This window comes from Oratosquilla oratoria, chromosome 33, assembly GCF_046742065.1.
Source record: "Oratosquilla oratoria isolate Oo_2021 chromosome 33, ASM4674206v1, whole genome shotgun sequence".
In the NCBI taxonomy this organism is placed as follows: domain Eukaryota; kingdom Metazoa; phylum Arthropoda; class Malacostraca; order Stomatopoda; family Squillidae; genus Oratosquilla; species Oratosquilla oratoria.
In genome coordinates, this window is record NC_134809.1 from 30,735,396 (window position 1) to 30,748,901 (window position 13,506).

The 13,506-nt window shown below is 37.8% G+C and overlaps 1 protein-coding gene across 10 annotated transcripts in view; it reads right to left on the bottom strand.

Moving 5' to 3' along the window:
- Positions 1 to 13,506, bottom strand: part of LOC143017827 (uncharacterized) — a 582,072-nt gene that overhangs the window by 176,589 nt on the left and 391,977 nt on the right. For 9 of the 10 annotated variants that reach the window (XR_012965702.1, XM_076172755.1, XM_076172757.1 and 6 more), the window contains one exon: positions 11,094 to 11,174. The exons of the other annotated variant lie outside the window; for it this stretch is intronic. Coding sequence is in view for 8 of the 9 variants with exons in the window: in XM_076172755.1 (XP_076028870.1) it covers positions 11,094 to 11,174 (81 nt within the window). In the remaining variant the exon portion in view is untranslated. The remainder of the gene's footprint in view (positions 1 to 11,093; positions 11,175 to 13,506) is intronic. 10 annotated transcript variants of the gene reach the window in all.

Sequence of the window (13,506 nt, forward strand, 5' to 3'; positions counted from 1 at the left end):
TGTATATACATATATATATGTATATACATATACATATATATATGTATATACATATATATATATATATATATATATTCACGAATATATATACAAATATATATATATATATATATATATATATATATATATATATATGTACATCAGCTAAAAGCAAACTAAATTGTACAGGTTTCATTTAGCTTGAGTATTTTGATAAAATATTTCTCCTAACCCAAGTACCTCACTTAACGCATTAGGTTATTTTTAGAAATATCTCCCTAGTAAACTCACAAATATATGGCTAATTCTAAGAGCATTTTTATGCATACTTGTAAGAGGAAAGACAACTATCACGAAATCAAAATCGTGTTCAAAATTGTTGTCCAAGTGACCTAAGGTTACTTAGTGTCCTTACGTATCAAGAGTTGGCTCACTTCAGCGAGAACAGATCTCAAAATGCCATACAATATCTTCATTATCTAGCATACACTGCGTACATATGCATGGTTGTATTTTCCCTAGAACTAACATTAGGCAGGAATGAGGTCTTCATAGATTCTTCCTGCAGTTCACAAAAGTTTTGGTTCCATGCTGGCTCCCTACCTTCTGTGTTGGAAGTATGTCTACATTTTACCGTCCCAGGGATATAGATAAATAACACACACACACACACACACACACACACACACACACACACACACACACACACACACACACACTTCAACGAATGGACGGCTTAGAAGACGTTCTGAAGAAAAGTGAAGTCTGTGGATCCCAACGCAAAGAGAAGTGCCTAGTGTTTTTGCAGGGTGGGGGGGAAATTGCTCGTGGAGTAGTGGGAACGTAGGGAAAGAGGAAAAGGGGAGGGATTACTGAGGGAAATGGAAGGAAATGAGGAGGGAGTAGACTTTGACCAGCCAGACAAGCGGAAGGTAAACAAAAGACTTAGCGAGGATCAAATGTCTAATAAAAATGTAAAGATTAGAAGTATAGAGAGGAGCAATACAGAAGAAAGTGACGAGAATATGTTCCAGGGATTTAAAGAGGGTGGGGGGGACACAACCCCCCCCCCCCGACTGATAAGACTAGAGGAGAGAGTTGATAAGGTGATCGAGGACTTGGAGCGTAAGTTAGGTAACGTAGACTCCATTTTTCAAAGAATTGAAAGGTTGGAACAACTAGAGAAGGCTAACAGAAACTTAACTGAAGAAATAGAGGACCTAAAAAGACAGTTAGGAAATGTAAAGGAGGAGAATGAGAAATTGAAGAAGAATAGTAATGAAAACAGAGAGAAACTAGCTACAGAAGCTAAAAATTGGAGAATAACTCAAGAAGGGAATAAGGTTTCATTCACTGACATAGTCAAACAGCAATTGAAAGAACATAATGAAGACTCAGTTATTAAAGTGATGAGACAGAAGGAGAATATAGTAAGAGAATTAGCTGACAAAAAGAAATGTATAATTATATTAGGAATGGAAGAGAAACATAACCCAGATAGAACTGCAAGAATCAAGGAGGAAAATGAAAGAGTAAGCAGTTTATTAAAATTAGTCCAGGAAGATGAACCAGAAATTATAAAGGAAATTGAGGAAAAATTCAGACTCGGAAAATATAGTACAGATAAGACCAGACCAATTAAGATTAAATTCAGGTCACAAACAACAGCAGAGAAAATTCTATCCAAGACAGGGAAACTAGCAACAAATGATCAATATAAAAAGGTATGGATAAAAAGAGAAATGAATAAGGAGGAAAGAGAGGCAGAAAAGCAGAAAAGAATTGAAGCTAAGGCAAAAAACGAGGAAAGAACGGAGTCAGAAAAAGAGAGATTCTATTGGAGAGTAGTGAACATGAAAATAAAGCAGTTCGACATACTAAAGAAAAACATAAGGGAAACAGAGAATACAATGGAAGTGGCAGAAAACTAAGAGTGTCTTACACAAATATAGATGGATTGATAACAGGATTGAATGAACTGAATGATTATTTGAAAGAAAAAGAACCGGACATAATGGGAATTGTAGAAACAAAATTAAAAGGCCCACTACCACCCAACAGTGTAGGACATGATACATACAATTATTGGATTAGAAACAGAGAGAAAAAACAAGGGGGTGGAGTTATGTTCCTGACTAAGAAGGATATAAACGTGAAAGGTGTCATATATGGAAAGAATACAGTAGAGATGATTATGATAGAAGTGGAAGACAGAGATAAGAAGAGCAGAAAATTTGTGATCAATTATGTGCCTCCGAAAACAGCCTCATGGGAGGAGAGTGAATATAAAAGTATGTTAGAGGACACAAAGATAGCATTAACTAAAATAATGGAAGACGGAGGAAGAATAGTTATGATGGGCGACTTTAATTGCAAAGAAATCTGCTGGGAAGAAATGACAGCAAAGAGTGGTGATGACTCATGGGGAAATGCTCTACTTGAGATGATTACTGACCATTCAATGACACAATGGATACAAGAGAACACTAGGTATAGAAATGAAGAAGAACCATCGAGGCTAGACTTAATAATTACATCTGAACCTAGAATAGTGGACAAGATTGAATATAAAACACCAATAGGTAAAAGTGACCACATATTGATTGAACTGGAACTTAATGAAGAAAAATATATCAAAAGAAATGAACAATATAGAAAAGGAAGAATGATGTATGAAAAAACAAACTTTGATAAAATAAGAGAATTCTTCCAACAAGAAAACTGGGAAGAAATATACAAAGAAGAAACAACAGTGGAAGAGAAATGGAATATTTTGACAAAAATTTACAAAAAAGGAGTGGAAAAGTATGTCCCAAGACAAAAACAAGAAAAAGAATATGTAAAATGCTGGTACAACAAAAGTTGTAGGGAGTTAAAGGACAAAAGAGACAAAGCCTGGAACAGATGGAAAAAAGACAGAAGACCTGAAAAATGGAAAATATATACTGGTTATAGAAATGAATATGTACAAAAGTGCAGAGAGGAAAAAAGAAAATATGAAAAAGATGTTATAGAAAAGTGTAAAGATCAACCAAAACTATTCTACAGATTTGTAAACAATAAACTGAAAAACAAACAAGACTTAGAGAAATTAAGACAAGGAGGAGTTGAATACACTGAGGAAATGGAAATGGCAGAAATTATGAACAAACATTTTAAATCAGTGTTTACAAGGGAAAATATACAACCTGAAGAGATTGAGTGGAAGGAAAAAGTCCCCCCTATGGAAGAAATAGAAGTAACAAAGAATGAAATATTGACACACTTGGGTAATTTTGATGTCAGAAAATCGCATGGGCCAGATGAAATAGCAAACTGGATTCTGAAAGAATGCAGGAATGAACTGGCAGACAAAATACATAGCATAATAAGCAGTTCCTTAAAAGAAGGAAAAGTTCCAGAAGATTGGAAAAAAGCAAATATAGTACCTATATATAAAGGAGGAAATAAAGAAAAACCTACCAACTATAGACCAGTCTCTCTAACAAGTACAATAGCAAAAATATGTGAAAGAATTATCAAAAGTAGATGGGTAAAATACTTGGAAAAAAACAACGTACTAAATCCAAGGCAATTTGGATTCAGACAAGGACGATCATGCGTCACCAATTTAATATGTTTCTATTCAAGGCTAATAGATATAATACAAGAAAGAGATGGATGGGCTGATTGTGCATTTCTAGACCTAAAAAAAGCTTTTGACAAAGTACCACATAAGAAGTTGCTTAAGAAATTAGAATATGAAGGAGGAATACAAGGTAAATTGCTAAATTGGATGGAAGACTTTTTGCAAGAAAGAAAAATGAGAGTAGTGATAAGAGATCAGCACTCAAAATGGAATGAAGTAATAAGCGGTGTCCCGCAGGGAACAGTTCTGGCCCCAATAATGTTTGCTATATATATTAATGATATGGATGAAGGAATTGAAAGCTATATGAGCTTCTTTGCAGATGATGCAAAATTACTGAAAAGAGTGAAAACTGAAGAAGATTGTGAATCACTACAGAGAGATCTAAATAAAGTACAAGAATGGAGTAGGAAGTGGGAGATGGAGTTCAATACAAAAAAGTGTAGTATAATGGAATTTGGAAAAAGCAAAAACAGAATAACAGGATCATATAATTTGGGAAAAGAAGGAATAAAAAAAGTAGAAAATGAGAAGGACCTGGGAGTCATTGTTATGAATAATATGTCACCTGAGAAACATATAAATAAGATTTTTGGAGAAACTTATAATTTAATAAGAACAATCAAAGTGGCATTTACATACCTGGATGAAGAAATGGTGAGGAAAATCCTAATCACCCTGATAAGACCAAGATTGGAATATGCAGCAACGATATGGTCACCAAGTACAAAAAAATGTATAAAAAAAACTTGAAAGAATACAAAGAGCAATTACAAAACTGGCACCAACACTCTCAAAACTATCATATGAAGAGAGACTACAAAAACTTAAACTACAGACACTAGAGCAAAGAAGAGAGAGAGGAGATTTGATAGCTATTTACAGAATCATGAAAGGCATAGAAATTACTGATAGAGAGAATCTGATAAAATGGGATGACAGAAATACAAGAGGACACGGAAAGAAAATAAAAAAAGACAGCTATAGAAGAGATTTTAAAAAGAACAGCTTTCCTCACAGAGCAATAGACAGTTGGAACAAGTTAGATGAGAAAGTGGTGTGTGCAAAAACAATACATGAATTTAAAAATAGTTTAGATATAATGAGATATGAAGACGGGACCCCACGAGCATAGCTCCCCTTCCCGTAAAATACAACTAGGTAAATACAACTAGGTAAATACACACACACACACACACACAGAATCTGATAAAATGGGATGATAGAAATACAAGAGGGCACGGAAAGAAAATCAAGAAAGACAGCTATAGAAGAGATGTGAAAAAGAACAGCTTTCCTCACAGAGTAATAGACAGTTGGAACAAGTTAGATGAGAAAGTGGTGTGTGCAAAAACAATACATGAATTTAAAAATAGTTTAGATAAAATGATATATGAAGACGGGACCCCACGAGCATAGCTCCCCTTCCCGTAAAATACAACTAGGTAAATACACACACACACACACACACACACACACACACACACACACACACACACACTCACGTACACGCGCGAAAACACACACACACACACGGCCGGACGGAATTGCAAATTGGACACTAAAAGAATGTAAAGAAAAACTAATGGATGATATATACAACATAATAAGTTGCTCACTCAAAGGAAGAAAAATGACAAAAGACTGGAAAAATGTCAACATTGTACCAATATATAAAGGAGGAAACAAAAAAGAACCAACTAATTACAGACCGGTCTCCCTGACAAGGACTGTAGCCAAGATTGGTGAAAAAATGATCAAGAATAGATGGATAAAATACCTGAAAGAAAACAATATGATAAACTCGAGACAACATGGATTCAGGCAGGGAAGATCATGTGCTACAAATTTAATCTGTTTCTACTCAAGACTAATAGATATAATACAAGAAAGGTATGGATGGGCTGATTGTGCTTTCCTAGACTTACAAAGAGCCTTCGACAAAGTACCACATAAAAAAATTATTTGAAAAATTGGAAAACATAGGAGGGATACAAGGTAACCTACTGAACTGGATGGAGGATTTCCTGCATGGTAGAAGAATGAGAGTAGTGCTCAGAGAAAAATGTTCAGGTTGGGAGGAGGTGATTAGTGGAGTTCCACAGGGATCAGTATTGGCTCCAGTAATGTTCACTATTTATGTGAATGACATGGATGAAAAAGTGGAATGTTGCATGAGTTTCTTTACAGACGATACTAAATTGTTGAGGAAAGTGAAAACCGAAACGGATTGTGAATCACTGCAGAGAAACCTAAACAAGGTTTGAAAATGGAGTCAGAAGTGGGAAGCAGACTTCAACATTAAGAAATGTAGCACAATGGAGTTAGGAAAAATAAAAAAAAAATCAAGATAATATACAATTGGAACAAAGTAAATGAAGAATGTGGGATCTAAAAAAGGTCTGGGAGTTATTGTCTCAAATGACTTGTCCCCTGATAAACAAATAAACAAAATTGTCGGAGAATCCTACAACTTGCTAAGATCAAAGGTGGCTTTTACCTATTCAGACGAAGAAATGGTTAAGAAAATATTAGTCACAATAATAAGGCCTAGGCTGGAGTATGCTGCGACACTATGATCACCCAGTACCAAAAAGAACATGAAGAAAATTGAAAGAATCCAGAGAGCAACCATGAAAATGGCCCCAGCACTTTCAAACGTGCCATATGAGGAGAGACTGGCAAAATTGAAATGACCAACTTTGGAACAAAGAAGAGAGAGAGGCAACCTACTGACCATCTACAGAATCATGAAAGTCACGCAAATCCTTGATAGAGAAGACTTACTAAATTGGAACAAGAGAAACACAAAAGGATATGAAAAAAGGATAGTTATAGAAGAGACCTGAAAAAAACAGTATACTCTATACAAAGTGTATACCAGAATATTGTTAGATAGATTACAGCCAATTGCAGGCAAAATTCTTGGAGAACAACAGGCAGAATTTAGGACTGGTAAAGCAACAACAGACCACATCTTCACGCTAAGGATTCTGATGGAAAAGTACTGGGAGTATGATAAAGATCTGTATCTTATGTTTATTAACTATAGGCAAACATATGGCAGCATACACAGATCAACACTGTGGAATATATTGAGAGGAATTAAGATACCTAATAAGTTCATCTCACTCATCAAAGCATGATACTCTAACAGCAAATCTGCTGTGAAAGTAGGTAAACGAAAAACGAAACATTTCAGCGTCGAAAGTGGACTGAGACAAGGGTGAACTCGTATGCTATCACCAATACTCTTCAACCTAGTTTTGGAGACAGCCCTCAATACTACCTCAGAGAGGAATGAAGGAGCACAAATGGATAACAATAACATCAATATACTAGCCTATGTGGATGATGTGGTCATCTTAGCAGAAAGAGATGAAGATCTAGAGAGAACTAGTGTCCTTTTTATTGAAACTTGTAAAAGAGTAGGCTTAGATTGCAACGAGATCAAGACAAAATTCATGCTACTATCTAGAAGGAACAGGATTGTAGGAGTAATGCAAGTCGAAACATTGCATGTGGAAAGTGTGCAATATTTCAAATATCTTGGATCAACACTGACAATCAAAAACATAATGAAGAAAGAATTGATGGAGAAAATTGGTGCTGGCAACAGATGTGCATATCCTTTATCATTGGTACTGAACAGCTGTAGTATATCTCATAGAGCCGAACTACGCACATACAATGTTATTACAAGACCAACAGTACTATATGGATGCGAAACATGGACAATTACACAGGAGAGAATGCAAAAATTAGAAGTGTTTGAGGACGGAATATTCAGTAAAATCCTTGGAACAGTATATGATGAAGAAGAAGAGCATTGGAGGAGAGGACATAATATCGAAATACGACATTTGTCAGGTCAAAGTAAAATACAAGATGCAGTCACGTCAAGGTTGGCAGGACATTATGCCAGAATGGAAGAGAGCAGAATTCCTAAGAAAATCATGAATGGAAGAGCTGATGGGGTCAGACCGCTTGGTAGACCCCGATAGAGATGGACGGACAATGTCAAGAAGGGTGTTCAGGATCTGGCACCCCAAGTCGTTGATTAGCAAGAAGCTGTGTAGGACCGGAGAGTGTGGAAAGTAATTGACCAAGTACGGCAGTTAGAATGGCTACATTGAACGACACTATTTTCAAGTGTGTTAAGACTGTTCTTTTGTAGTAACTAAATGAAACTGTAGTGATGCTGATTGGATAATCATTCTCGAATGCAATAGATAATCTAGTTCTGAATTATTGACATAAGATAATGAACGAAGAAATGTGTACAAATCAGTAGAATAAATATATTTAAAAAATTTACTGAAAATATCTACCCATGTTGTGTTAGACTTTTTTCTGTCTATACTAGTATTTTTGAATCCCAAGAACAATAAAAAGAACAAGCTATATAACAATAAGTTTGATACTTCAAAATAGTATAGTTACCACTGAGTATTAGCGTAAGTATTACATTTTCTATTTAGATATTCTCGGAGAGAATAGTAAATGTTTAGGGGTAACCTTTTTATTATATAACGCTCTCAGCTGAATAATAGGTGTCTTGTATATTATTTTTTTATAACATAACATTTATGGGCGTACTGCAAGAATTAGAGTAAAAAAATTCTTATGTCATATTCAAATATGATTATTCTGAATTCTATTATCTAACCTGCCATATGTGGTAATTCGACGTCTAATGAAATCCGCTCAGTCTAAATACGATGGAGTTAACCTTGACAATTTAAGGATTTTAGTGACATCCCTATGAACCAGAGTCACGTGTTATGGTTGGAAACTAATCTCCGCCTACAAAAGATGATGATAATTTTTGTCCCTTTAACTCTTCACGATCTTTACAATTTCACTTCTTTGGGCTAATATTGTTGGCAAAGATTGAAGCGATATTCATCGCCGAAGAAATTTCTCTATCTATTCATTTATCTGCCTATTTGTCTGTCTAGCTATCTACCTTCCTACCTACCTACCTACCTTCCTACCTACCTACCTACCTACCTACCTACTTACGTACCTATCTATCTATCTATCTATCTATCTATCTATCTAACTTACTATCTATTTATCTATCTAACTTACTATCTTCCCATCCTCTCCCTCCTTCCCTCCTTCCTTCCCTCCCTCCTTCTCTCCCTCCTTCTCTCCCTCCTTCCCTCCCTCCTTCCCTCCCTCCCTCCTTCCCTCCCTCCTTCCCTCCCTCCTTCCCTACCTCTCTTGCTGTCGCAACCCAATCCATCTACCTTTCTGCCTCTGACAAACCAGAAGACAAACAAACAAAGAAGGAACGAAGCAGGCAAGCAATTCGAACATGAGAAAGCAGTCACCTTTGCTTGACCTACAGAAAGCGATATCCTGTTTGCACCGCAATACGAACCTTTTCCTTATTCTATCGTTGTGCTTTTGTGCTTGTTATGTCAGCAGGAAAGGAAAGAGGGAGGAGAGGAGGGATGAAAGGAAGGTAAAAACACGGGAGGGAATGAACGGGGAGGAGGAGGGAGTGAGAAAGGGAGGGGAGGGATACAAAGAAGGGAGGGGCAAGGATGAGTGAGAGAAGGTAAGAATTCATAGGAGGAAGGGAGGGAAGGAGGGAGGGAGGGAGGGAGGAGAGGAGGAGAGGAGGAGGGGAGGGGAGGATAGGGACACAGAATAAGGAGCAAAGGAGTGTAGAGGAAGTTTATGTAGGGCAGTGTTTCCCAACCCCGGGGTAAATTACCCCAGTGGGGTAATGGACCCATATTTTGGGGTCATGGATGTTCTGTGTGAGAAGAGGTAGCCTGACCAAGTCAATCAGTTTAACTCTCTCCAATTACATATATATCACTACACTCATTTGTGTTGGATCCTTAAATATATACAGCCAATAGCGGGCTATATAGCCCATGCAGTTCATCAGGTGACAGCGAAAAAAAAACCATCCGATATTACCGGGTATATGTTCAATGGGGTAATTGATAACTGCGAAATTGAATTTTGGGGTAATCATTTCGAAAAGGTTGGGAAACACTGATGTAGGGAAACAGGGAAGGGGGGAGTTGAATAAAAGGAGAAAGAAGAGAAAAAAGTTGGAATACAAAGGAAGGAAGAAGGGAGGGAAAGAACGAGGGAAGAGAGGGATGAGAGTGTAAGGACAGGGATACTGAGGAGAGAGGGAGGGAAGTAGGGAGGGATAGAATGAGGGAGGGAGGGAGGGAGGGGTAGAAAGAGGGAGGGAGGGAAGTAGGGAGGGGTAGAAAGAGGGAGGGAGGGAAGAAGAGAGGGAAGAAGGGTATATATACAGAGAAAGGGGAGGGAAACAGAGAAAGTGAGAGGGTAGAGATACAGAGAAGGGAGGAAAGAAGGAGAATTGTACAGAATAGGGAGTGGTGAAAAGAGAGAGGGACGAAGAGGGAGGTGTGAAAGGAGAGGAGGAAGAGAAAGAGCAAGGAAGAGTAGGGAGACTGAGTAAAAGGGAGAATTGTGATGGACAGGAGAACAATGTAGTTTCTAGGCTTTTTTTTTCCCTAAACCTACAGTTTTCCTCGAAGTAGTATGATCTTCGTACTATTCTTTCCGGAGCAACCTTCTGCTGAATCCATATAACATTTTGTGTGTTACTTCTTCTCTTTATTTCTATTACTAGGTGTCAATGGTAGCAAACCTGCCCATTTCATAATTCATCAACCTGTTCGTCTCTATCAGGAGGTTTCTGAGAAGCTTACACTTGATCTGCGAACTAGGCCCAAGATCTCTTAGTATCAGCTTCAACTATTTAATGTCTTATAGCTTCCCATAAGCGGGCGACTCCTCCCCTGCTTCTGCTATTTTCATTCGATGACATAAAAGAAGTCTCCCAGATAACACAACACTGACAATAATCCATTTTTTCCCAGAGATGTGAGAGGGCCCGAGGATCGTCGAGAAAGAAAAAATCATTATAAGCTTTCATTGTTCTTCTACATCGTTTGGCTAATCGTTGATCTACCGCAAAGTAGTTTTGTTATGTTAAATTCAACAAGAGTCTATTTGGCTGAACGATGGAGCCCAAGCTTAACGGAGCTCCTTGATCAATCAAGAGTTCATTTATTCCTACGTATTCCACTTTGCTGCACATTACAGGTTTGGTGTTACCATAACTAAATCTAAACTCTGCAAAAATGATCAGGTCTCGTCTCAAAACATCTTCCGTCCGCAATACGGTAATCGGCATTTTTTTGTACCATTACGTGTTCACGTGCTCAGTTCTTTTTACATTATTTTGTTTTCTTATTTCTCATTAGCGCTGATGTCGATAACCATGTTTACAGGAACAGAGTGTAGGTGAATTGAACAGAACAAAATAAAAATACTAAAAATCAACAGGTTGGGGAACAGATTGACCTATAATTACTTTACTTACGAAAAACAAACAAAAGACATTGGAGATCGAGACGTGACAGTCTTGATCAAGTGAACATGAAACGCTAAGGTGTAGAAAGTTAATTGGTCTATTTACCTTCAAGATGACGGTTGGGGGGGTCGGGGGAGAGAGAGAAGTTTCCATCTCGCATTCATTGTCCTCCCCGGGTCCTTCAACCTGCAAAACGCCGGATTTTAGCATATCGTGAACATGAAAGCTCGTGAAAATTGTGAAATGTACTTAGAAATATCATCCACTGTCCGGATAAACATTTGTTTCAAAAACACACCAGTATATGTTTTATCCATTTTAATTTTTTCATCTCTTTCTTTTGATTATTTACTTTTCCACAGGCAATTTCATTCTATCTTCCTTTCCTTCCCATATTTTTGTTCTGTTTTATTCGCTTACAGTTAAACAATCTGTTCGACGCACGCCATGTTGGAAATTAAAATATCAGTCAAATAATCTTTGCCGCAATGATTGGTCAGATTTATTCGAAAACGTGTATGCTAATTTTGAGAGTAGCAGGTGCCTAGGCGTGGTTGTGTGCATGGTAGTATACTTCTTTATGTGTACTAATTTCAAGCATATTTGAACGCACGTTCGATGGAATCTCCTTAGGCGAATAGATTGTCAAGCTTCAACTGAAATAAGCCCCTAGTATTTATCGTTCTGTGACGTAATCCTCAAATACCACTGATTTAACATTATCCTGTCTATGTCATCGATATGTAAAGTCTACTAATTTGCACGAAGGTTCGCAGAATTGTAAATAACACTAATTTCATGGTCATTCATGCAGGTGTCACAATCATGATCAAAATGTTCTGTTGATCAAATGATCGAAATTAGTACTTAGCAACTCGAAATTACCAAGTCCCAGCTTTTATAGGTACATGATTGAAACACACCGACCAAAACCGCCTTCGTTGTATTCAATGTTGCGAGACAGATGAGAAAGGGGACATGTCTTTATTTGCCCAAAGCTGAAAAAATAGAATGCACAGGGATTTACGTCCAAAACATTGTGACATAGTAAAGAATCCTTAGAATCCTCTTGTTCCTCGAAATCTCCTTCATCTAAAAATAATCATCTTGGGTTGGCCAGAAAAAAATACCTAAAACGTAAATTTAATGCCAAGTGATGGGCTAAATCTATTCCTGCTCAAATTTTCCTCCCAACTGAATAGAATCACCTAATATTAGCTAGAATAAAATGCCTAAAGTCCATTTGGGTTGTGAAGGACCCAATGGCACCTCTTCGCTAGTTACACGATGTATGTAGGCCGACAACTCAACTTAATTAAATGGATATCGTCAAGAGAAAGAAATTAACGTTTGTTTATCTTAACCGAGGAAAATGTTGTTCTGATAAATGTATAAAAGTAATGACAGGAGCACTAAACTAGAAACAGTTTTTACAAAGAGTATTGCTCGCTTGCGTGGCTGTTTCTTTTTCCTCTAAGTGATATATAATTTGATTAATAGCTGCTACGGAGGTGGAAGAGGAGGAGCAACGTAATTGCCCTCCCAATTTATATTGACCTCTCTCTGTCTCTCTGTCTTTCTTTCTGTCTCTATGTCTCTCTCTCTCTCTCTCTCTCTCTCTCTCTCTCTCTCCCTCTCCCACCTCCCTCTCTCTCTCTCTCTCTCTCTCTCTCTCTCTCTCTCTCTCTCTCTCTCTCTCTCTCTCTCTCTCTCTCTCTCTCTCTCTCCCTCACCCTCTCCCTCTCTCCCTCTCTCTCTCTCCCTCTCTCTCTCTCTCCCTCTCTCTCTCTCCCTCTCTCTCTCTCTCTCCCTCTCCCTCTCTCCCTCTCCCTCTCTCCTTCTCCCTCTCTCCTTCTCCCTCTCTCCTTCTCCCTCTCCCTCTCTCCCTCTCTCCCTCCCTCCTCTCTCTCTTTCTTTTTTCTGTATTTTTCTCTCTCTTTTCTCTCTCTTCTTTAACCCTTTGACTGCCGGGAGTTTCCATCAACTAAATAAATGACGCCTTGCGGCGGCAAGAATAAGAGTGAAATAGCTCCTTGGAAAGGCTTCTCGAGATAATTTTTAATCCTTTGACAACCGGGTAGTTTTCCTCAGCTAAATGAAATCAGTTGGCAGCAGCCAGAATAATACTCTGAGTACAAATTGGCGAAAAGAATTAATAAACGTAATGGTTGACTTATGGATATCAGGCAAGGGGATCTTTGAAACTTGGAAGATTCCAATATACGGAATGAACAGTCTCGAAATGTAGAGAATCCCGGGTACCGTGAGCCGTTTCCTGTAATTGCACCAGTTGAAACGACAGCAATAGCATTCCATAAGATGTCCCGCCAACAATGACTCCAGCACAGTTATACAAATCATCAACAGTAATTGCGAGAGAATACTTTCACTGAATGTCAGCTTCGTCAGCGTTGCCACAGATGTTAACAACAACATAAGTTCAGCACTTACCGTCATTGCTGACAAATGTAAATATATTTTCATGGTAATGAATTTGTACTAATGCTAGTTGTAATTT